At 37.6% G+C, this 26901-nt stretch overlaps 1 protein-coding gene across 1 annotated transcript in view; it reads left to right on the forward strand.

Moving 5' to 3' along the window:
• The window catches only part of ERICH3 (glutamate rich 3), a gene marked incomplete at its 5' end in the record, with an annotated part of 125378 nt that overhangs the window by 27121 nt on the left and 71356 nt on the right, over positions 1-26901 (forward strand). The window contains 4 exon segments of the mRNA XM_084242345.1: positions 12289-12382; positions 14907-15032; positions 19757-19828; positions 23093-23221. Coding sequence (XP_084098471.1) covers positions 12289-12382; positions 14907-15032; positions 19757-19828; positions 23093-23221 — 421 coding nt within the window.

Consider the following 26901-nt stretch of genomic DNA (forward strand, 5'->3'; position numbering starts at 1 on the left):
TACCATGTCTATAGGGAACTACTCAACCTAGTGGCCCTAGGTCGACTGAGTCCTCATTTGCTGCTTTCCTGTGCCTCCTCAGTGAACATTGCAAAACTATCTCACCAGCAGTCAGCACAGTTGGAGACTAGTTTTTCTTTTATTAATCACTTCAAACCATCATATGAAGGTTGTAAATAAAACGATATTATGGTTCTCATCTGACTGCATTGTTAGAATAAGTTGAGTGAAATTGTACATCAATATTTAGCATAATTGCAGAGATCTGGGAGGTTTGGATGCAAATAAAGAATGAAAAATTCACATAGAATCATTTATATGTTATCAGTTCAGTCATCTTCTGTAAAGTGGCAGACAATAGAGTCGCATGGTCTAATTTTAGTTGGCAAAGAGTTTTCTTATAAAGGGTTGGAAAAGAATTGACCCTTTTGTCAATTGCTCTTCCATATTTATCTTCAAGTTTCTTCAAAACATATATATTTTTCTGCCTCCCTGGGAACTTTTTCCTTTAAGGCAATTTTGTAGCTCACAGCAAATACACTCATTGGACAAAACTCATTGGAAAAAACTCATTGGACAAAACTCATTGTCAGTATGGTCATCCACAGTCATCACTCTATTAAAAAATAGCACCATACTCTCTAAAGCCTGTTTTTGATCTCCTTTTGTCAGAGACTGCTTTCAGTCATTGTCCTGAAACAGAAGAAAAGGTAGGATCCTTAGCTGTGAATTTTAAAAAAGGAGCTGTATTTAGAAATTGGACCAATATATGTCATTACTGTTAATGGATTTGTTCAACAAATACTGGTCAAGTGTTTACCGTGTGCAAGGTCCCACAGTATGCCATGGGCTGTGTGTGTGTGTGGGGGGTATAGGGAGGCGTCTTACATGAATGTAAAGGGAGTGAATGAAACAAATTCTGGTGGAAGGTAGTGAGCAAAAGAACACAGGGAAGGAATATACAATTCTGTGGGGAAGCTTGTGATCATCTCACATCTTTTTGAGGTCTGTGACTTGAGTCTTCTGATGAGCCATGCCTCCTTTTAAAAACTCAGTGTTCTCATTATATAAAATGAGGTAAGGGCCTCCCTGGTGATGCAAGGGGTTAAGATGCGAACTAGGAAGCGATCTGCAGCCACTGCAGCACAAGTTTGATCCCCTGCCTGCCAAGAAGCGACCCACATGGTACAACAGACCTCTCCTGACTAGCTTACTGCTCCCCTCAGCAGTGTACTGCAGTCAATCTGCCTGCTCTGTTCCACTCTCTGTCTTTGGTGAGTCCTCTCACCCCCCTCACCTCTGGCCTGTACCCCAGTTCTTGGATGCATAAATAAATGAATCTTTTAAAAAAATAAATAAAATGAGGGAATTGGCTATAACTCATGTGATCACGTGTGATCTTCTATACTCCTAAGACGTAGCAACTCCAAATAAATACGTATCAGATCAATAAATCTAGACCAGTCACTTTAGGAAGCAGTAACAGCTTTTTACTTTATACTGTAACTTTAAAAGGAAGAAGACGGAATTTTTCAAGATCACTCACCTTATAAGGGGTAGAATTAGAATTTGACCTCAAGCCTTTCTGTTCAAAATCCCATTCTCTTTTTCCTGTATTTTTTTTTAAATCTCATCAAATTTACCTTGGCCAAGTGGTGTTTGATAAAGATTTATTTGCCTTAAATAATTACAGGAAATTCATTGCACCTCTTGGGTTTTAAGATTTTGGTTACACATTTCTTAATTTTTTTCATTTATAAATGATGTGGAGTTTTAAGTGAGGAAAACTTAGTTTAATTTTCCTTTATTTTTCATGTGATTGGTATTCTTTTCAGATACCTTATTTGGGGAAGTTGTTTCGATTTAGTTTTCATTTACTTCTATGCTAAAATCTTGCTGAGGTTCAAAATTGTAGGCTCAGTTGGGAGGCTTGAATGTGTGAGTTTGTTCAGAAAATTGAAATTCAGAGGATTCTTGCAAATCTTTTCCTGGAAGACAATGAGCAAGGCATTTGGGTCCAGAAACTGGTTGTGAATTTTAACATAAAGATAAGTCACAATATGCTGTGACCTGTTTTACTTGTGTTCCCAATACAAGTACTTGATATGTGAGTTGCAGAGACATTTTACTTGACTGTCATCGCCAGAAGCCTGCAGTGGCAGTGGAAGTTTGATGTAGGCCCTCCTTGAATGCTGTCAAACTCTCCACAATTGCAGATTTAGTGACCTCTGAAATGCAACGCACCTCTCAATTAGGCTTTTCATCTTAGTAATAAAACTGTGCTCATTCACCTAAGTCTCACTTGATTCTGTTGAGCATAAAATGGTGTAATCATTTTTCCAGATTGGTAGGTGAATTGAACTTTTCCATTTGTGGCAACGTAAAGAGATATCTTGCATAAAATTTCTTGATTGAAATGCTGCTGAAAAATGTCAGTGTATTTGCTGTAGTCCTTATGTTCTTTTTGTTAAGGAGTAGGAAATAGTTGAACAGGTATGTGAGCACCTTTGGTCAAATGTTGCATTTAAAACTTGAATTTCTGAATTAAAAGTAGGTAAAGCATACTTCAATTTGTGGACTCATACAGTGAATTGTACAATTTATCCCTGTAGTATAAATTGCCACTTTTAAAATTTAGTCAATTGTATACCAGTAAGCTGTCTTTTTTAGAAAGAAAGAAAGAGCCCGGATTTGTAGTGTTTGCCAATTTATGTAGTGTAAATAATCCCATAATGAGCAATTTCAAGCAAACAATGACTTGTAAAATTCCTGAAAATTTGAAAAATTATCTCATGAGAGCCAGTATGAGCCAGCTTCAATACACTAGTTTGTGCTTTTTAGAGAGACTGTTGCATGCTTTATAACTGTTTTATGCATAAAATCCTTTTTTTCTAATCCCATCTTGAAAATCTTAATCGTAGGGGCCATGCCATATTCTTACAAATGTCTCCTTTCTCCTATTCCCCACACACTTGTACGTAAGTGCAGTAGTAAGCATTCATGGTAACCTATTTCATCAGTACTAAGATGACTTTAATTCACATTCTCACATTACTAAAATCATTTCCAATGTATGATCAATGGCATGTTATAGTGTTATTGGCATTTCCCCCCTCTCTTTATGTTTCCTATAATAATTTAAATTTGTGAAATATTTTAAGGGTTGCATAAATGATGTTTGACATGATTACAATTTCATTCTTTAAGCTAATCTGTCTTTTCACATACTAGATTTACCTACAGCAAGTTACTTCTACTGTTCTTACAAAAAAGCTTTTACTGTTCTTACAAAAAAGCTGTACATTGTTTGAAATGCACACCAGTATACCTCTTGTTCTTTTGTCTTGGTACATCAAAACAATATCAGCAGATAGGTACCAACTTGTTTTGTACATTCTGGTGTGGCATACCAAGAACTGCTTTCTGCTATCCGGGAAACACCCTTTTTGGAAGTGGTGACCACTGCATGATTGGCTGTTTTCTAATATATATTACAACCTGATCACCATCACATTCAGCATCTGATGTTTCTGCTCCCTGGCATCTGGCATAGAGGAAAAACCTGGTGGTAAGCAGAATAATGCCCCCTCCAAGCTGCTGATGTCTTATTCCTCAGAATACACAGATATGTTTATTTTGCATTATAAGGAGGGAATTAAAATTGCAAATGGAATTAAGATTGCTCATCAACTGACCTTAAAATAGCAGGATTAGTCTGGATTAATCTGTGTGTGGAACAAATGTAACTGATCACCAGGGTCCCTAATGCAAGAGCACCAGAGCCAGAGAAATGACAATGTGGTCAGCTATTGTTGACTATGATAATGAAAAGGGGTCAACAGCCAGAGACTTCCTTCCAGAAGAAATACAGCCCTGCCCACATCTTGATTTTTACTCAGTGAGACCCATTTTGGACTTCTGACCTTAATAGTAAATTTGTGTTGTTTTAAGTGAGTAGTATGTGATACTTTGGTCCAGCAGTCGTAGTGAACTAATATAAACTTCATTAATTCAGGTGAGCTAAGTCAAAATTTGAGCCAAATAAAACTGATTGTGTCAAAAATATTTTTTGTATTCTCTCTAGACAAATTTCCTAGAAAAATTTGTAGTGTAAAACAGATTATAGAAATATATATCTAAGAGAATAAGATGAAGATTTCATAACAGTATCTTTATGACAATGTTATGGCTAATTGTAAATGTAAGTTATGTATTTGTTCATTTCATCCTATAAGAATTTTCATTTAAAAAATTTCCTGTTACTGATGGAGGATAAGAATAGAAAAACTGGAAAGGAGGCCTCACAAGACTAAAACCTGACTCACACAAGGAGGTGGGAGTTGAGGGAATGAGACAGAGAGGCATGAGGCATTCACCCTGTCGTGCCAAGGGCAACTGGAAGGTCGTACCTCCTTGTGTTGGGATGCGCCAAAGAGTAGCCTTGGCCTGGGCCCCTCAGTCTGTGTGGGACAGCCAAACAGTTGCTGAATACCAACTCCCCTCAGAAAAAGGGGTGGTGATGGCATGAAGATAGAGAAAACTGGAGAAATCTTACCGATAATGTGAAAAACCAAACGTTGGGCGCCAAAATGATGTTAGCACCAGATGATGTGAAGAGTCCCTTCGTGGTCACCAAAATGATGTTGTTTTTCAGAGTGTGGGGTACTTGGGCTCACTCTGGGAAAGGTTTCACCAGAGCTCCCATTTCAGCTGCACATGGTGAGTTTCCCAGGCGGGTTTCTTCATGAGACAGAGCCGTTAGTCATATTTAAAGAACAGGTTTATTAGGGAAAGGGAAAAGGACAGGTTTTGCTGAGAGAGGCCTGCATGGTTGCAGGCGGGCGGCCTTGACAGGTCATGGGCAGGCAGGAAGCTGCTAGCCCTGCAGAGGGAGAGAGTTGGTGAAAGGAAGTGCGTGCATAGTCACAGGTGGGCAGTGGGAGTGCTGCTTCGAGCCTGTGCAGTGACTGCATTGATATAGCCCTTTTCTCTTTGGGAGGGGTCACTCCTCCATGGAGTGGCCAGCTTGTTACTGATGTTGGGTAACAGGCAAAACCAGGAAGGGACCAGAGATTCCAGGGTGGGCCCAATCTCCCTATCTTTAACCTCAGGCCTGTGCTCCACTCCCTGTAGGAGTCTGATCCTGCTTGGGTCTCATGCCTTGTGATAAGGCACTGGTGCCTAAGGGTCACGACCTCTACAGTTGGGTTAATGGTCATGTTATTCCCCTTGACCCCCACCTCCTTGTGTGAGTCATGTTTTAGTCTTGTGAGGCCTCCTTTCCAGTTTTTCTATTCTTGTCTTCCATCATTAATATACTGGGATATTGGTGGAGTTGTTTCTCTGTGAATATAGTCATGTCTTTTCATCATTATACTTAGCAGCCCCTTTTGAGTGGTTTTTCATGGTGATTTGTGTATATCATCAGGAACAAGTTTTAAGTTATTTGATTTTTTGGCAAGTGACATAAACTAAGACTTGGTTTCCTCATCCTCAAAATGGAGACAATTATGCCTTCTGTTAAAGACTCACACTTGTGTGAGTCCATAAAATGTTGAAACCACAACCACCAATCTGATGGTCTTTGTAAAAAGGTGCTTTGGGGAAGTAGGTCATAAGGATAGAGCCCTCATGATGAGATTCATGCCCTTATAAGAACAGACAACAGAGGTCTCGCCTCTCTCTGCCCTGTGAGCACACAATACAAAGACAGTTATCTGCAAGACAGGAAGAAGGGCCCCCCCAAGGACCTGACCTTGCCAGCCTCTTGATCTCAGGCTCCCAGCCTCCAGAACTGTGAGAAATACTGTTGTTTAAGCCATCCAGTCTGTTTTGTTACAGAGTCTGAACAGACTGAGATAGAAATTGATACCTAGAAATGGGGTACTGCTCTAACAAATACCTATAATTGTGAAGCATCTTTGGAAATGGTAATGAGTAGAGGTTTGAAGTTTTGAGGTCTAAATTTTTTTCCTGATTTAATGAAATATAATTGGCATATATATGTATAAGTCTGGGTGTGTAAGGTGATAATTTGATTCATGTATATAGTGTGAAATGATTACCACAATGAGGTTAGTTAGTGCCTCATCACCTTTCATAATTAACATGTTATTTTTGTGTGAAAAGAATATTTAAGATCTATCTCTTAGCAAATTTCAAGTATATATAGTCACCTTGTGATACATTCGTTTTTCAGAACTTACTCATTTTATAACTGGAAGTGTGTACCTTTAAACAACATCTCCCCATTTCTCCCACCCCCTCAACTCCTGCCATCCACCATTGTACTGTTTCTATGAGTTTTTTAGACTTCACATATAAGTGAGATTATACAGTATTTTGTCTTTTTTTCTATTTCACTTAGCCTAATGCCCTGAAGGCGCATCAATGTGGTAATAAATGACAGGAATTTCTTTTTTTATGTCTGAGTAATATTCCATACATATATCTCACATTTTCTATATCCATTCATCTGTCAGTGAACACATACATTGTTTCCATTTCTCGGCTATTGTGAATAATGCTGCAGTGAATACAGGAGTACAGGTAGCTCTTTAAGATCATGATTTCATTTCTTTTGGATGTAGAACCAGAAGTGAGATTACTGAATCATATGGGAGTACTATTATTAATACTGTTTCCCATAGTGTTTGTACCAGTGTTGCACATCCTCACCAGCACTTGTTATCTTTGGTCTTTGCCATAGGAACAGGTGTGAGTTGATATCTCACTGTTTCTTTCTTATGCATTTCCCTGATATTAGTGATGCTAAGCACCTTTTCATGGATCTGTTTGTTTTCTTTGGAACAATATCTACTCAGGTCCTCTGTTTATTCTTTAATTACATGATGATGATGATTTTGCTATTGCATTTCCAATGTATTTTGGATAGTAACCCCTTTCCAGATATATAGCTTACAAATATTTTCTCATGAAGGGACTTTTAAAGGTAATTTCTGGTGGATGTGTTGGCGGGAGTGGGGAACACACAGATATATAACAGCTAGAGGTTTTTATCCTCTTTGAAGATAAATAAATAATCACGAGACAATGTTAGTGAAAATATGGATGGTAAAAGACCATTTTGATTAGGTCTTAGGTAGAAATAATGTGTTACTAGAAACTGGGGAGAAAAGGATATTCTTCTAATTGAATGACAAAGATAGAGCAACAGAGGCAGAGGAAGTTCTAATCATTTGCTTCCAGCTATGGAGCTAGTAGTGGTGGAACGAGTATTGAGCTGTGTCTGGAGTGTTAACCAACCTCCCTCTCACTCCACCAGGGTATACAGTGTGGGGCCAGCAGTGTTGGCAGAGGTTGGTGTTCAAGATGCTGCAGGCCAGCAGAAATCCCTTTATCAGCCTGATAAATTATACTTTATCTCAGTCAGGTTTTCCTAGACTGATTCACGTTAAGCAATAATGTTTTGGAGTTTTTTCATTTTAGGAAGTTGGAAGAGCTGTAATAATTAGATATTTCTCATATTCCAGGCACCCAAAATAAATCAAATGAGATGACTATGTGTGGAAGTGCTGCAGAATGGGATAAGGATTTTACCCTCCTCCAGCTTAGGGCACAGTGTCTAACATGGAGAGATTAGATGCTCAGTACATATCTGTGAATATAGATGAACAAAGAGAAATCAAGTGCACACAAACACTTAGACATCCCCACTGGATTGGGGACATTGTGAGTGCAGTCTCTGTGGCCTTGCTGTGTCCTCAGTGCCTTACAGGATGCCATGAAAGTAGTCTGTACTCAATAATGTTTGTGATTCATAATATTCTAGTGCTTCAGCTTTTACCTGGAAATTTTTATGGGACAGACTTGCTCTTTGAAGGCAGATGAAAGGACTGACAGGAATTACTGACTTTGTATTATTTCAGAGTCCCAGTTACAACCATTTGACAACATGGACATTTCCTATGATAACCACTAAGGAGAAAAGAGACAGGAAAATCATCTATAAATACATGGCAGGAAAAAGGGGTTTAAGGGTTACAAGCTAAAAGGTTGTAGCTCAGAAGGCAGTGCTCCCAGTGACTCAGCAGCAGGCTCCTCTAATCCTCGGAAGCTCAGGGACACAGGGCATGTATTGAAGTGGAGAAAACAGGACCCATCCTAGAGACAGGGTTGCTTTGTTTCCTACGGAACTGTTTTCCCCAGTGCAATTAGCCAAAAAGTATGTCCTTCTCCACCCAGTGGCCATAGGGTGTGTAAATACCCTTGCCCATCATATAAAGAAGCCAACGGGTTTGACTGGTCTATCTAGTTAGTTGTGGGAGTTGGTGTGAACAGCAGGGCCTTTGAGTGATGTGTTCACAATGGCCTGGTGGTCACTCTGACCAATACAGTTGTTGATCCTCTGCACGGGAGCCAGAGGCTCACAGGCCTGAGGCAACGTGACCAAGAATTTCAGCTTTGACAACAGATGCAGAGAGGCTTGGAGAGCAAATGGAGCGCTCAAGGTGCCACACAGGCACCAAGCCAGGGTGACAAGAAAAGAAAGAGAAGTGTATGGGGTCAGGGAGGGGGAGCAGTGTCAGTGAATGGTGAAGACAAAGTCTAAGCATTGGAAAAGCTCTATTGCAAGATGTGTACACACATGCACCTGCGCGAGTGCGTGCACCCACCCAAACACACACACACACACACACAATGGAATACTGTTTTACATCAATAAAGATAAAACTCTTGCCATTTGCAGCAATGTGGATGGAGCTGGAGCTGGAAGGGATTATGCTAAGCGAAATCAGTCAGAAAGAGAAAGACAAATATAAGATGGTGCTACTTACATGTGGAATATGGAAAAATAAAACAAAGGGTCAGATAAGGCCAATCTGAAAAACTAACCATGAAAACTGATTGTGGAGTAGGGGTGACAAGAGGGAAAGGGGTAGAAGGGAAGGAATGAGGACAAAGAAGGGAGGGCGTGCAAGGGTCTTTGGTGGTGGGCGCAGTATGGTAACAATGCTTGCGGCGGGGCGAGATCTGATACTTCTATAATGGAAACAATGATGTAAAGCAATATTAACAAAATAAAAAATATTTTAATAAAATAAAAGTTCTACTGATCTGTGCTTGTGTCTGGGTCAGGAAAGCTCTTATAATTGAGAAAATGCAAAGGGAAGCTACAAGCCAGCACCACGTGCACAAGGAAAATAGGGTGCACAGGGTTGGCAGTAGAGGAGGCTGACTGGCTCAGAGCAAAGTGACATTTATATGTAGACAGTCAAGATGTTTTTCCTGACCTCTGTTCAGACTGCTGAAAAGGAATAACATAGATTGGGTGACTTAAACAATAGAAATTTATTTCACACAGTTCTGGAGCTGGGTAGGTTCACAATCAAGGTGCCAGCAGATTCCATGTCTGGTGAGGACCCAATTCCTAGTTTACAGGTGACCATTTTCTTGAGCCTGGTAGAAACGGAGAGAGGAGCACTCTGGGGTCTCCCTCATAAGGGCATTAATCCCATTCATGAGAGATCTCCCTCTGGACCTCATCACCACCCAAATAACAAAAACACCTGAGTTTGGATTTCAACATAGACATGGGGTGAGGGGGTGAGAGCAAATGTATACTTTGACAACTGTTTTTTACTAAATCTGCATATAATTTATTCTAGTGCAATATCTTGTTAGCAAACAATTCACTAATCTCAAGGATCAGGTCAAAAAAACTTCAGGCACTGCCTGAAAAAAGCAGCAGTCACATGATAACAGCAGTGGAAAGAGTAATTTACAAATGGTATCCCAAGCAGGGACCCTTAATCATCCCTAAATAAGAAAAGTGAGAAAACCAATGTGTGCAAAGGTTTCAACTCAACTAGGCCTATTTGACCTTTCACTAAGACTGGCGGGCACCTTGCACACAGATTGATTTAGTAGAAGTCTGGAGAATAGAATTGAAATGAGGTGGTGCCAAAGCAGGTTAAACATTATTATTGAGATTTAAATATTACAAAAGTTACAAAGTCTGAATTAAAAGGAGATATTTTATCAGTGTATAGGGAAGTTGAGGTCAATGTCATACCAACTTTTTAACCCTACTGATTTAATCAGGGTTCTGGCATTCACAGCTATTCCAAATCTGTTGATTTTTTTTTTTTTTAACTTGAGCTGGAAAAACAGACAAAAGACTATATGTGATATCAGTCTAATGATTTATCTTAAGAATCTGTGAGCTGTGGAATTATGATTGTTAGGACTGAGAGACACCTGCTCACCTTTCTGAAATGAGTTGCTGAAAAGATATTCTGAGAGTTAGAAAGGTACGGGATGCGATGTTGACCTTTCAGAGACAGGAAACCTTTGATGAACTATAGGACACCAAGACAGTTCATTTAAAAGATGGTTTCAAAGCATTATCTGAGGCTGGTTTTGTACGTGCGTTATTGAAGCCCTGGGGTTGTCTTTTTACATAAACCCAGGAAATAATGGTTCCCGTAGTTGTTCATGTTTGAAACTCTCATGTGACACCTTGACTTCTGGGCTTTGTAACTGCTTATCAATCTCTTTTGTGGACGAAATTAAACTTTCTTTACCACTTGACAGCATGGAACTTTCTCACGATGGGCAATAAGGAGAAAAGAGACAGGAAAAGCTCACCAAAATCATCTCCATCTAACTAAGGCAGTGCAAAGAACTGAATAAAATAGATGATAATGACATTTATTTGATTATAATGAGTTCCTGTTCTTATTTGAGAATAATTTAAGTATTAGCTGCTCACAAAATATACAGATTGTAAATCTTTGTTGCAGGTAGTAGGGTATGCACTTTTAAAACATTTTATCAGAGTAACATTGGTTTATAACATTATATAAGTTTCAGGTGTACAACATTATCATTTGACACCTGTATATACCATCAAAAATCTAGTTTCCACTCACCATCATAAAATTGTCCCTTTTAGTGAATTTCCCTACTCTCTTTCCTCTTTCCGTCTGGCAACTGCCAATTTGTTCTCATAATCTCAGTTTGTTTTTGTTTTTTCATTTGTTTTGACTCTTTATCTTCCACATGAGTGAAATCATATGGGACAACATCAAACTAAAAAACTTCTGTACTTTATTTAAAATATATTTAAATATATATTTAAAATATATTGGGCTGTGTTTAGATTTATGTGTTCTTTACCTCTGTCTCTGCCCCACCATGTCTGTCTCTCACACAGCCATGTTACATATATATAAATACACACACACATACATACATATATATACATACATACATTCATGTAAAAATAGATTTCCATTATTGCGGTATTTGAAAGGTAGTAATGATTAATATGGGATAGTTATAACTTAGAAAAATTGCATCAAATTTTGATTAATGGACTTCAATGACCATCTACAAAGGTATAGTATATAATTTAGGAACCAGTTTGTTCTCTTTGACACTTAAAATGAAAGACCCCCAAATCAAAGGAAACCTGTAAAATTTATTTTGGGGGGTGCTGGATGTGGAATTAATAAAATTGTCTGGATATATATAGGAAGTTAACACTTCTAAGCTGCTAAACTTAAAATTAGGAATCTGTACCAATAAGATTAAGTCCCAAAGTTGTCTTTTCATTTACTGGACATGTCATTATTTATACACACAATATATCACATCAAGAGTGATACCAAGAATGATGCTCTATTCTGGCCTTGAAACCTAGCAGAGGAGACTTAGAAATAAACTGTAACATATTGTGTGACATTTGAGGTAACTCAAGGTCTTAGGGATGTGGAGTGTAAGGTAATAGCACACAGCACCCCAGATTGCTTTAGGAATCTAAAGCTAACAGGTGTTATCCTCTAGCTAACAGGTGAAAGCAAGGCCTTTGCAGTTGAAGGACTATATGTTGTGCTCTAAAAACATGGAAGAACATGTTGAGTAAGTGCAGGCAAGTTGGAGTTACCAAGACTAGGAATATAACAGGAGGCTGAATCATCCTCTGAAGGAGCTCCTGCTTTTCCACCAGACTTCTTCCTTCAAGACTTTCCTAGCAACTGGACTTGGTCTCCATCTCAGTGTGCCCATGACCTTTTGTCTGATTTTTAGTATTGGATTTTTCACAACAAATTGCTAGATAAACAACATCAGGACTATTTCCCTGTTCTTATCCTAAAACCAGAAAACAGTAGGTGCTCAATACTTGTCTATTAAACACACACATGAATGACTGGCTGGCTAAGTGAATGATTATGCATAGGTTGGGGATGAGAAAGTCAAGAATTGTCTTGATTATCAAACAACACTTCATAAAACCTTAACTATTTCATTTTTCTGTTTCAGGTTACTAGCAGCGTATAATAGTCTTACTGATAAACACCTGGCTGGATATTTTAACAATACAAGAATAAGGCGGCATCTCTTGAGATCGGGGCTGGTAAGACTTGGCTTACTTTCTACTTGCCCCCTTGTTTCAAATATTCGCTACCTTCCTGATTTCCTCCTTGAGCTAATCAGTGACATCTTTGCTATTTAGAAAAATGACTTCCTTTCTAAAGATTTATCTATTTGAAGCTATGTTTCAAAAGAGAAAGAGATGTCTTGATAACTGCCAAGTTTCTTATAAATTATTAAGGAAAAATCCTATCAGTTTTCAATAGCATACTTCATTTGTTTATTCTTTGATTTATACATAATTATTAAACATTATATGAACCAGAAACTGTTAAGGATAAAGAGAAGACTACTGTCTTCGGAAAAAAAAAAAAAAGATTTAATGAGCACAGAATGTGGTGTGGAAACATGAACAATTCAAAATTTCTCCTTGAATTAAAAAAAAAAATCATTTCCTGTGATGGTTTATTGATACATTAGTGTCTTTTGTTAGCTCCAAAACTATAATTTCCACAAGATTTTCACTCCTCTAAATGCACTTAATATGAAATCTTTTAAAAATATTATAGTAATCCATTGAAGGGAAGAGATATGGTTATTGAAAGCGTGACTAATGATTTTAGCTGTTTACCTTCTTAAAACACAGTGGGTTTCCTTAACTATTGTTGCCATGGTGTTGAAAGGATCTACACATGATTCTAATTGTTGTTTATGTGCTTGGCACTGTGGCTGGGTAGATCTCAGAGAGCTTGCTTTTTGTCTCCTGGGGCTTTGTTATCAGACAGACCTGGCTGAAACCTGGCTCTGCCATGTACAAGACATAAAATCTTGAACAAATCCTTCACTTAACTTTCTGAGCTCTAACTTCTTCAGTTGTAAAATGTTATGATACTTAGCCATTGGGATTGTTGTGGCAATTTGAGATGTGTAGTGAATGGTGGTTGTAATTGTTGTGGTAACTATTAACATTATTTTCTCGGAGGGTAATCTGTGAGCTTCCTGTATAAAGGGGAAAGACTTCATATTTCCTTATCAGCATCATCAACAAGCACTTATTGAACACTGGTTATGTGCAAATAACGAAGATAGAGCCGTTTTTCTAAAGCAGTTGTTCAGATATAGTCCCTGGACAGCAATGTTCAACATCACTGAGAAATGCAAATTCTAGAGCTCTACCCCAGACCTCTTGTGTCAGAAACTCTGGTGTGGGGCCCATCAAACTGTTTTCATCTGGTCTTCCAGGTGATTTTGAGGCAGCTTCAATTTTGAGACGGCTTCAAAGCAATGAAACCAATTACTTTTTAAAGCAAATGGTGAAAACCTCTGTAGCTTACATGTTTTGCCCTTCAAAGTATTTCCTGTTGTGAGACCGTCATTCCTGTGATAACTGTTCCCATTCATTGTTTTAAGGTACCACTTTCTTCACCAATATGTTCAAATTGGTGAAATATGTCTGCCCTATAGGCGCTTCCAGTCTAGCTGTGAGAGATCAGATCTACTCACAGAGGAGAGATCAACCTGCTGTTAACTGCCAAGATGGTACCAGATGTTCTCAATATTGTTTCCCAATTAGACATACATGATATAATTTCCCATGGATAACACATTTTAAAGACTGTAACTGTTAGTCATAATTTGAAGCACAACTTTCACAACTGCACCATTTTATTCTCTTGGAAAATGTATAAAAATGATTATCAGGATCCAATTACTTGTAACAACTCTAGTTGCTCTTTAACACCCCAGTGTATTGCAACACCAGCATTAAAAAATTATAGCTTTCAAAATTAAGAAATGTGAGCTTGTATTAGATTTGAAAAAAATTAGTAAGACTAAATAAGTGGAAAGGATAAAGATATACACTTCAGAAAGTATGTCACCCTCTTTTTTAACAGAGATATAGAAAAATATAAGAAATATGACCATAGGAAGTATTGAAAGAAAAACAAATAAATTAAAAAAGGAAACTACACCTCTTCTGACTTGCAAAGATGACAATTGAAAAGTATCTGGAATACCTTACATCTGCAGTAATACATAATCTGAAAAAATCTGAATCACAACAAATTAAATTGCATTCTGGGGTTGGAGAGTGGGAGAAGAGTAAGGAGTGTGAAGACAAAGCAATGAAACCAATTACTTTTTAAACCAACTTGTGAAAACTTCTGTAGCTTACATGTTTTGCCCTTCAAAGTATTACCTGTGAGACCATCTTTCCTGTGATAACTGTTCCCATTCATTGTTTTAAGGTAGCACCTTCTTCACGAATATATTCAAAAAAAGAAATGAAAAGAACACCTGGGTTCCATCAGGAGAAATTGTTACTCTAATGAAAACTCATTTTAAACATCGTGTGCCACCTGTGTGTGTTTTCACAATGATAGGTATCTGAGACTCTCTTTTTTATTTTGCCTCGTGAAATATTCATTACAAGAGAAAGTTTACCAATTCCTGTAGTGTATATACCCTAGGCTTCGAAGACACTGCCACTTTCTCTCTCTGTTTCTCTCTGTATTGGTAACTAAATACATTTTCTGCTTTGTATTTCTATTATTTATTCATGACAGATCACAAGAAGTGGAAGAATACTTTCTGAAAAAGAATACAAACTAAATAACATGAAGCGGGATCATCAAAAATACATTCGGGAGTGTTTAGCTCAGGCCATTTTCCATAAGGTTCTTGACATGGAGGTACTAGTATTTACTATTTTCTTTATAATTTCTATATTTTTAATAGAATAAATTCCTTTACCAGAGGCTGTGGGAATTCATCCTGTATTTTATTAAAAAAGAATGGAACAAAGTCACCTGAGAAATATTCCTCTCTCTAGCTAGTGAGAAGCCAGAAGACCAAAGTAAGCTTTTCTCCATTGCAGTGAGGGAAAAATGTGGACATCATTATATATTTTGTGATATTCAGCTTAACAAATGTAGATTTTTTTAATCCATAATGGCTACTATAAAACATACCAGCCCTCACCATCTGTACTTCAATTTCCATTTGCTAAAAAAAAAAAGTGACATCTGCTTAAATATCAGTAATTCTACTGCCATGAATTATTTCAGATCTGTTATTCTTTTAAGGCACTCAAGCTCAGCCGTATGCTAAGTTTCAAGGAATAAGCATTGAAACATCTGCTGTCCCTCCTACGTTAGGTGACATTGGTCAGCATAGACTCACAACCCAACCATCAATGGCTTTTTTTAGTCTGACATGGTACTTTTAGTGGGCTATCTAGCTAACTTGATAAATTATTTCAGCCTTGCTCCATGGAACTTGTAGTTTCAAGCATCAACACTGTTTTAATCTCTGTGAAAAAGCCTGTCACTTCTTGGCTTGACCACATTAGCAATAAATCAGAACTCTTGGCTCTTAAAACCATTGACCTGTGGGTGAAGTAAACATTTATGAACAATTGTAGAATCATCAGTAAACCAGTACTAAGTGTATTGTTCCTGAAAAAATTTATTGTTATGCTATCATTGTATTGAACAAGAGTTGTGTTCACTTAAGTTGTATAGCCAATATAAATTTAAGAATTTATGGGGTGCATGAATACATGAAATCATTGTTTCTGACCTCCAGATTAACTTCTTATAAAAATATTAGTTGCAATTCTAAAACTTATATTTAAAAAGTATAGTATAAAAGTCATCTTTACTTAATTCCAAATTTTAACAGTAAATGCTGAGTCTTGTATTAGCCTTAATGCTTGAATTTGGTATTTTCAAATTTCATATAACTCGTATTATCACGACACCTCATACTATTATATGGGAGACAGCATGCATTTTACAGAATTGGAATAAAATCTAGATAAATGTTAATAGGTGTAGAGGCAGGACATGGGCACAGTGCAGGTTTTCTGATCCCATGCAGACCGGGTAAAGGAGGAGTCAGAGTCCTCAGTAGTTTTGCAGGTTTTTTATTTGGGGTTCACCAGGCACATGGCAGGCAGGGGTGCTGGCTGGGGGGCTGGGAGGCCTGCCAGCCTGCCAGCCTCCCAGCCCCCAGCAAGTCTTCACTCTATCTGGGCTCTCCAGCGTTCGCTCTGCTGCTTCTCGGCTTCTACTTCGGGTTCTGCTGCTGCTGCTACTGGTGCTGCAGCTGCTGCTACTGGCGTCCCCGTGACGCCGCCCTTAAAAGCACAGTCTTCAGTCTTAGCTCAGCTGAATCCCATCTACCTATGCCCACACCCTATTCCAGGTGCCCGCCATCAGGCATGCATTCAGGACAAGGATCCATCATCTATCCTGATGGCAGAAGGGCAGAAAAGCCTGATATTTTCTTTACCCTACAATAGGTCATATATAACTTGCATAATACATACATAATTATATAACATATATTAATATAATGAAAAATAGATTATTTTTCTCCAAATTGACACATTTGTCACACATGTAGTTTATGCTGATGCTGTTTAATGTTGTTATATAAATATTCATGTATTCATTCATGCAACAAACATAAATTGCAGGTTTGCCATGTCCCTGTATGAAACTATGTGATGTCACTGCAAGATATAATTAAAGAAAAAAATAGCTGCCTAAAGTGATCAAAGGCTAGAAGAAAGGAATAAGCAGAATGAGCTCAGAAAAGAAAGGGATGATGACTTGCCCCGTCAGGCCCAACAGAGGTCTTGCTATTTGAACTGGACCTTAAAGTCTGAGAAAGGCATTCCCGAGAGTAGAGACAGCAGGTGTGAAGTTATAGAAGTGTGAAAGGACACCATGGATGGACGGAAAGGAAAGCTCGTTGGGCCTGACTGCACAGTGGGTTAGTGGACGGAGTGGCAGGAAGTGACACTATCCAGTAAGTGGGGGCTCACTTTCCAGAAGACCTTAAATTCCCAATTAGGTTTGGCGTGTAGGTGATGAGGCGATGAAATGTTTTTCAGCAGGGGAGTGAAATAAATGAGCAGAGCTGTTTTAAAAAGATGATGTTACTAAAAATGTGGAAGATGGATTAATGAGCTGGAAAAGATTGGAGGTGGGAGGTCAATTAGGAAGCTGTTGCCAAAGGGTGCGGGCTAGCAGCAGCAGTGGAAATGCTGGGGAGATGCAGCTGTCCACAGAGATGGCGGAGAGGGAGCAAGACTGAGTCTGAAGGAGGAGGGTGAAGGAGCTGGAGCCCAGGGCGACGCTGAGGTTTCTGACTTGGTGGGTGGCATGTGTTGTGGGAGATCAGGGACAAATCTTGAAAAAAACCCTTCAAGCTGTGGGATAAAATGCCCAATAGTTAGAGTGCTGTCCAATAAGCAAAGGGGCTGAGAGCTGCAGTATGGTTAAGTAACATGAGTGTTGAGGGGGAGGGGATGTTAGGGTAAGTGAAAAAATTATCAGGCTTTTCCGTCCTCCTGCCATTAACATTAATGACGGATCCCTGCAGTCCTACATGCATGCCTGATGGTGGGCACCTGGAGTAGCGTGTGGGAATCCCTAGGTGGGCACACCTGGCCTGAGACTGGGCTTATAAGGGTGGTGTCACAGAGATGCCGACAGAAGGAAGCAGAAAGAGAACGAGAAAGAGCAACAGAATGAGAGCAGAACCAGCAGAGCAGCAAAGGAGAAGCAGAGGCCTCTAGAGAATGCCAGAGAGCCCAGAAGGAGCAAAGACTGGGGGATGGGAGGCTCCCCATGCCTTGTAAGAAGCTCAATAAGGCCTGAAAAAGCCACCAAGGGCTCTGGGACTTTCTTTTACCTGTCTGCTTAGATCATAGAGATCCTGCTCTATGCCTTGCTGGCAACACTGGGTAGAAGTGAGGTTTGATCTGGAGGACAAAGACATTAGTGGTCTTGGTGAAATATTGGGTTGTTGGAAAAGTCATAATGTATTTTGCAACAAAAACATAGAAAAAATAATTCATAACTTTTCAGACAACCCAGTAGTTTCAACAATAGTGAAGAGGAGGGGTTGGGAGTGGGTGACTGTGGTGAGTTGGATATAAGTGGAAGGTGGGAATGGTTGAGAGTGAATTCAGTCAAGTGTGTGAGAGAGGCAGAAAGAGGGGGAGAAGAAAGGGAGGCATTAAGAAAGGGACTGATCTTAGGTAGGGGATGATTGAGTCTGCAGGGTCCCAAAGGCAGCAGGAGGGAATCAAGAACAGAGCAAAAACAGTTTTTCAAATGCTCTTCAATGTGTCAGAATGATTTCAAATCCAATTAGAAGCAGATTATTTTTACATGAGGTTTATTTTTACATCATGCTGTTAATACATTATCAAAAATGGGGGAATACAAGGGGAATAAAAAAGGAAAATAACCACTTATAATCCCTCCCCTCAGAGATAACTGCTGTTAACATAGTCACATTTCCTGTAGTCTCTTTGCTGTTCATGTTTGTCTGTGAATAAAAGCATGTTATGCTGTGGAAAGAACATGATTTCATGGGAAAAAACAAACCAACAAAGAGGAAGTTAGTGTTAGATGGACCAGAGTTCTGATTACGGCTCTACCACTGGTGAGACCTATGGCCAGTGTCAAGTTCATGATCCTCTACTTCAGTTGTTTTGTAACATGAGGAGGCTTAGTAATTAGTTTTTTGGGGAGAGTATGATTTGCATGATAATCCTTCCCAGAAAGGGACAGGCACACATTATCAGCTTGATCAATTAAATTATATTTCTGTGCATTCTGTACCTTACTTTTTCTCCTGCATTACATGCATTTCTGTTTTTTTTTTTTTTAACACAATCTCTGTGTGTCTTATTTAAACAATTATATTTTATTACATTATATGCATGTGCCTAAAAATTATTCATTTGCTTTAAGGTTTACATTGTTTTTGAATTTTTGCTCTGAAGGGGAAAAATAAACAACCTTTCAGTTAACATCTTTGGGCATAAAACTTTTTATTTTTTAATTTATTTTTAAGATTTATTTATTTTGATACAAGATCCGGGGTACAGGCCAGATGCGAGGGAGGTTGAGAGGATTCACCAGAGACAGAGCGGGTAATGAAAAAGGCAGACTGGCGACATACACTGCTGAGGGGAGCAGCGGGACAAACAGGAGAGGTCTGCTTCTTCATGTGGGATTCTCGCTGCCGGGCCAGGATCGAACCCGCGCTGCAGAGGCTGCGCACAGCTTCACAGTACAGCGCTCAACCACCTGCGCCACCAGGGAGGCCCTGAGCATAAAACTTTTTAAAAAATTATTCAGATTTCTCCCTAGGGTTAGAAGTGAAATGTGCTGGTTAAAGGGTATGCCTAATGTTTGTTAGGAAATGAGTTTCCAAAGAGTTATACCAATTTATATTCCCTCTAACACACTTATGCAGGTGATTCTTCTCCATCTCAATCACAAGAGGAGTGATTGGGAATACAATTAGTTGATGGGGATTATTTTCCTCAAAAAATTTCTTTGCTGTAGTTGATATGATTCTCTCTTCCATTTTCCCTATGAATGTTTAGCGTTACCACCATCTTGAAATAAAAAAGGAACTGGAGACCTTAGCTAGGAAGGAGCGAATTCAGAGATTTAAGGTAAGGAGCTACATAACTCTTTTCTTTTGTAATACTATTTTGAGATATTGAAAGCTATTGAAGTTTCTTAGAGAACTTTACTTTCGGTAACTCATATCAGATCAAATGATGGTTCCAAAAAGTTTATATCTTGGCTACCATCATCACAGATGTTGACAAAATCGGAACTGACTTTGCAAAATAAACCTTTTAAAGAAAACTTGGAATCGTTCAAGTTTGAAATTTCTTTTTTGTATTTTCTTGATTGATATGTGATAGTGGCCAAATAATTTGTCTTAAGAAGGTAAAAATAGATGATGATGTTCCCAGTTTGATCAAATACATAATTTTAATCACTATGCAATGGTACATTTCTTATGAACATGACCCTAGAAAATTCGTGATAAGAAATATCTGTGTTAACATAGATCTACAAAACCCCAAGATTTAGACATTTTGTGAAGCCTTTTTAAAATTTCTCATTTTCTAATTTTGTATTTGATAGTCCTTTTTTGCAGTGAATTTATGAGATATAAACATTTGAATCAAGAGTTGAGAGATACAATTAGGCATGTTTGAAAGGTTTCATTTTAGGTTGGCAGTTTTACTCAATTTCTTGAGCCATTCAAACTTACATGCTTTTTTTCATTTTCTGTGTAGTATTAGAAAGTGGGACCTACAACACATTTCACAAACTGATGAATATTTGTAAAGTTTCTGCAGAACAACTTGCCATGTAAGATAGTAATTTTTCCCTCTTGCCTGATAGACTCAAATCTGTCTATTTTATCATGGTCAAAAAGGAAATCTTGTTACAAAAATGTTGTTAAATAACAGAAGATAGGTCAGTTTTTCAAGATCGGAATAGTTGGTGTGTGGAGATTTGCGGTTAATTCAACTTTGCCAATATTATTCTACATCAAGGACTGAGTTATAGATTCTGTAATTTGTCTGCTGAAATGTTACTAGAAAACAGTACACTTCCTCCCTGCATGACTTTTTTTTGGAGGGTGGGGGGAGAAGAATAGGAGCATAGGCCAGAGGGGTGTGTGTGGGGAAGGGAGGTGACAGTATTCAACAGAGACAGAGTGAGGAGCAGAGTAGGTAGATTTGCTGAAATTCACTGCTAAGGGGAGCAGCAGCTGAGACAGGAGAGGTCTGCACTGCCATATGTGGGCTAGCTGCTTGTGCAGGAATTGAACTCAGACCTTCATGGTGGGGTGGGCCACCGTGGTGATAGTGCTGAAGCTTAACCCCTAGGCCACCAGGGGGGCCCTGATTTTTAATTTTAACAATTTCCCCTTTATAACTTTGCTGGATGGGGAATCTATTTTAGGGCCCCTTTTGCTTTTGCCTTAGGGCATATTTAATTATTTTTAGGGTAGACAAGGAATACTTTCTGGGAGTCTTTACTGTCCAGAGTTGTTAGGAGCATGGTGCCCCTTGAAGTGATTTGTTACACTAATCAAAAATGTGCAAAAACATTTGAAATTTTGAGGTTCACAGCAATGTAAAAAAAGTGTCAAAAACACAGTTTACCAAAAGAAACCAGATACAAAAGAATACATGTTAGATGCTTGCTTTGAGATGAATTTCCAGAGCAAGAAAAACTAAGAAATAATGGTGAAAAAAAGTTTGCCTCTGTCTTGATTAGGAGGCTTCTGGGAATGGTGAAGGAGGGAAATATCTGAAATAACTGTTCATTTTCTTAATTGGGGTGATGGTTAAACAGCTGTATATATTTGTCAAACTCATTGAACCTTAGAGTTTTGAAGGGTTGAATATTTTGCATGGAAATTACACCATAAGTAAAAAAATGCTATTACATCTATAAAATTATTTGTTTTAGAATAAAGAAAATTTTGCAACTGTCATAGGGCAAAATCATGATTTTGTACTGAGAAACAAACCAATACCCTGTACAGATGTCTTGTTTCTGCATGTCTGTGACTGAGGTACTAACTGTGCTTTGATCCAGACTGTTCAATAATACTTATAATAAATTCTCTTTTGACCTCATCCAACTAAGTTTTTGCTCAAGCTGGCTCTCATAACTTTAAACAGAAAAATACTTATGGAATGGAAAAAAAATGTTCATTGATAATTTTTATACGCCTATTGTTTCACAGGATATTATCTTTTTAATAATTTTTTAATATATATTTTTTAAGATTTATTTATTTATTCAGGAACTGGGGTACAGGTCAGAGGTGTAGGAGGGTGAGAGAATTCACCAGAGAGAGCGGGGAGCAGAACAGGCAGACGGACCAAAAACACTGCTGAGGGGAGACATGAGAGCTCTTCTGCGCCATGTGGGTATTTCCCTGGCCGGCTGGGAATTGAACCCATGCTGCAGAGGCTGTGGACAACTTCACAGGGCTGTGTTCAACCTGCTGTACCACTGGGGAGGCCCCAGAATATCATTATAATTTGTACTTGTTAATATATACATTTTGGAGGAAAGGGTGACACTGGAGTTTTTGGTTCTCTGGTTCAAGGTGTAGAATGCAGGAAGTGAAAGAAAGGTGTATTTGTTAATTCATAACTATTTACAGTTATCAAAATTATAATATAAGCAAAATCTTTTCAAAAAAACACTTTGGACAGAGAAGATTATGGTGAAAAGCATTTATATCATGTACTTATTCTATTCTCATTCTGAGCTTGAAGATGGCATATTTGTATACATTTAATTATAAATTCCTATTTAAATATCAATTGTACTCATTATATATGTATTATATACCTTTCATATGTATATTTGATAATGAAAATGATGGCTATGAAAAGAAAACAGATTAATAAATATCATTATTTAGTCTGAGGATGCATTTTTTTGAGTACAACTATTTTATCAAGTAAAGCAGACTCAATTTCCTGCCTTTTTTCTATTATGCATGATGAACTGACTCTTCAAACTGTTCATTTCCCTAATAATCAGTATTATACAAGCAATAGTTTCCCTCAAACATATGTGATCAAATATGTCAACAAACAAAAAATATTGTTGGTGGTATATATATATATATATATATATATAAATATATATATATATTATATAAAACCCTTCCCACCTTTTTTATATAATACCCAATACCCAATACCTGTACAGATGTGGAAACTTTTGCTAATTACCACGATAGACCTCAGGGAAACACTTTTGAAAAGAATGAGAAAAAATGTCTTTAAGCAACTACATATAGTCAAATCATACCTGTTAGCTGGCAGATACTGACCTAGGTTACTAATTATGATCATTTGGCTAAATCACTTTCTTTATTCTAGGGAGAGCACACAAGATGGTCTGTAGAAAATAACATGCCAGTCCTGTCTCCCCATCCTCCAGTTGGCCCAAAGACTAACCGTGGTCATAGTGTTCTGGTTGACGAAAAACATTCCAGTCCATTAACACTGGTGAGTCATGTTAAATACTGTCATGCACTATCCCAACTAATTAATGTATTACTTGCTATCACTCTCAGAAAGAACATTCTATGGCATGTGTCAGTAAAATGCTGTGAATCCCACCGAATGCAAACCATAGTCTTATGTCAGCTCACTCTACTGAGCATCCCACTTCTGAGCATCCCATCAGTGTCACTCCTGTCAAATCCATTTTGCTTGTTACTACTAGATTAGTTTTCTTGAAGTGCAAATTACTTATGTCACTTTCATGCCTAAATATTTTCATTGACTCTGTGCCACCTATAGAAATTGTCACCTGATATTTATGACCTTAGACCATTTGACTTCAATTTAGCTATCCTCACATATCCCCCCATAATTACCCTTTAGCACCCTGCAAGTCAGCAAAATTAGTTACTCCATGTGTTTTATATTTTCTGATCTCTGAATTTTGTTCTTGCTGTTCCCTCTACTCTAATCTTACTTTTAAAATTTATTTATTTACACATATTCAGTGTTACTGTATAGTATGTTAAGTCAGATAAATATGTTTGTGCTTATTTTAACATCAAAACTATGTACACATATTCTAAAATAAAAATAATTACATGTATAGAAAATCTATTTAAATAAATTGCATACTGACATTTCATTACAGTTTGATTTATTTACAACTCAGAGATGGTATTTGCTTGAAGGAAAGTAAGGTAGCATAAAACAATATAGACAGAAGAAAAGAGTTGCAAGATATTTGCTGGAGGTTGATGGTTTACACTGTATATGCATTGCTTGATTACGTCTTTATTCTAGCTTTGTGGGGCTTAAATACTTCCTTGTTAGCATGATCTTTTTTTTTTTTTTTTGATTGCACAATATTTGTAGAGGAACTGCAGCGCTTTTAAAATGTTGAAGTAAGTTCATCACATATGGTGTTAAGCTTTGACATTTTTCAAAAGGTAAATATGTTTTGACATTTCCTGATGAACTGTTCAAGTTATGAAAAACAGCTATCTTTCCTTTGTTGTTACCATATTTCTTGACTCTATTTCAATGCATATATACACAAATAATTATTTAATTGGATGGTACATTCACTAGACTCTCTAAAGCTTAACCTGAAGAAACAAAAGAAACAGTCCAGGGCTGTTTTCTAACTTTCCACCTGTTTCAAAGAGGAAATACCCTTGCAAGGCTGTCTTTTCAATTTTCCAGTTGAGCACCCTCAATAAGTAGTTTATGATACATCCAGGAGATCTTAATGTGGCAGGAGTGAGAAGGTAATTTAAAAATTACAGAAAACATTGACACCAGCATTGCAGATGCCGTTATATCTGGTAAGCCATGATTCTTCACTTGGTCACTATCTGTGGTGCTTGGGCACTGAAAGGGATGATATCGTGATACTGGAATTGTAATTCCCATTTTACAGATATTCAAGTCCTTTTTTTAACTCAGTCTGGATTCATCGTCCTTACTCTGATTCCCAAGTGACAACTAGATGAAAATAATAATCCTTTTGGGATAGTATCATCAATTTTTCACTTTTAGATCTCTCAAGTGAATAAGGAAAACATCCAGTGAAAAGCATTGCATTGGTCACAATTGCACCTCAATTCTGAAACTGGCATATAAGCCTTTAGCTGTACTGTTCCCATTGAAACTGTAAAACGTCGTTTAACTAATTCTGCACATGTTTGGAAAATTCACCCCCAGAGATCTACAAAGAATTAGAAATGCTCAACTAAGCTGAGTAATCACCAGGTAGTCAATTTTACTCACATTCTGAATGTGAATTTGAAAATGTTAAGCTACAGTGCCATATTTATTTCAAGAAATTATATTATGAACAATTTAAAATAAAGCAAATTTAAGGTAGCTTTTGCTATGAACTACAACAGTTTGTAGCTCACAGCTGTTAGTTAAATGGTGCAGATTTGTTTTTAAAGATAAATGTAATCAGTTAAACATTTGACTGCCGTATTCATCTAACTGAATGATATCTGTATGCAAATGTGGGGAAGTGAAATTTAAAGCACAGCAGCCAATAGATCATGTTCTAGTTATAGTAATCTGCTTTCTTGAATTCCTACATTAGATTTTCAGTGTTTTTGTGTTCAGTTTGGATCTTTTGATAGGAGAGAGATTTAAGGCACTTTTGTTTCACAGAGTTCAAAAGAATTCTTTCAGGTGGTCTGATAGCCTTGTTCAGAAAGCTCTAGTTTGAGTTCTCTGTGTGGGTTTTAAAAGACCTTTCACCTTTTGGGTCGTATATACTTATGTTCTACTTCTTTAAATCAAATGCTGCTTTAGCTGTTCACTTGGCTTCCTGCATTGATCATGACACAAGTGTGAGTTCAGAGGCACAAAATGACCGTAACATAAACAAAAGGATGCTCTCCCACCACCCAACACACTTACTTGAGACTCAGCTTCTTTATCATCTTAATTCCATGAAGACCTCAAAAGCTCAGACTCCTTTTTGTTATTGATATGCTAAACTTAATGTGTTGTCTTTATCCACAAAAGCCAAGATGATGTATTACCGTGTGGAGATTTCAGCCAGAGGGAGGGGGACAGTGATGAGCTTCTTTCCAAGGGCATGATGTGAACATTTCATGCATCACTTCTGCTTACCTGTTATTGCTCAAAACTGAGTCATACAACTACAAAATTTTCTAGGAGAGGGTTAGAATTAGTCTTTTCTAGGTGATATCCATATTTTCTAATAAAATTTCTATTGCTAATCAAGAAAGGAAATCAAGTGTTGTCTGGGGGATATTATCTTTGTCACCCTCCCTGTGTCTGACTCCCAGATGGTTCTCTTTTGCTTGGTTGTTGAAATGTACCATTCCTCTTCTCTGCTCATCCATTTTTTTTATTATGCTCATCAATTAGGATGAAATGTAACTACTGTCAAACTTTAATTTTTAGTAATTTCATTGGTTTATTTTAAATAGCTTTTAGTTCTTAATTATGTTAATTCTCAGATATTTTGCAATTGTGTCTTGGGGCAGTATTTGTGTGGTTTATTTCATGCTCGTTATCTTGTATTAACCATCAGATATTAAAAATTATGATTTAATCTTCTCATCATGCTGGTGTAGTCCATAAAATGATGACTCCCAGGGGCCAGATCAGGGCAGAGAAGAATTTACAGGGACAAATGGAAAATAGCCAGTCTGAAAATCTATTTTATGGTGTTTTCCAAAGTTGTCAGTCATAATTTTTCATTTTTGTTTACTTAATATTTCAAGGAAGAGGTTGAATAAATGGTAAAGTATTACCATTTTTCATATTACCATATGCTGCCTTTCCTCTTTTTGAATCATATTATCTGCTTTTACTTGAAAACCAAATTTAGGATTTAAAGGACTCACAGTAGAGGTTATGTTGAAACATTAAAATGGAAATTAATCCACTCCAATAATATCCTCTTAGATCTCTAAAATAGGAACATTATTCAATTTAACATTTAATTGAACAAAGTCATTCTATGCATGGCATGAATTGGGTATTGTCAAATGTGTTTACAGTGTGAATAAAATACAGAAACCTAATAGAGAACATCTCCTCTGTCTAGAATACTCTCTAACTGTGGCATTAAGTTATGTAGAGGACTTCACCACCATATGTTTTAACAAATACTTTGGGTCATAAGGGTATGTATAATGGAAGGACATAATTAAAGT

Source organism: Talpa europaea (assembly GCF_964194135.1).
Source record: "Talpa europaea genome assembly, chromosome: 9".
Classification (NCBI taxonomy): domain Eukaryota; kingdom Metazoa; phylum Chordata; class Mammalia; order Eulipotyphla; family Talpidae; genus Talpa; species Talpa europaea.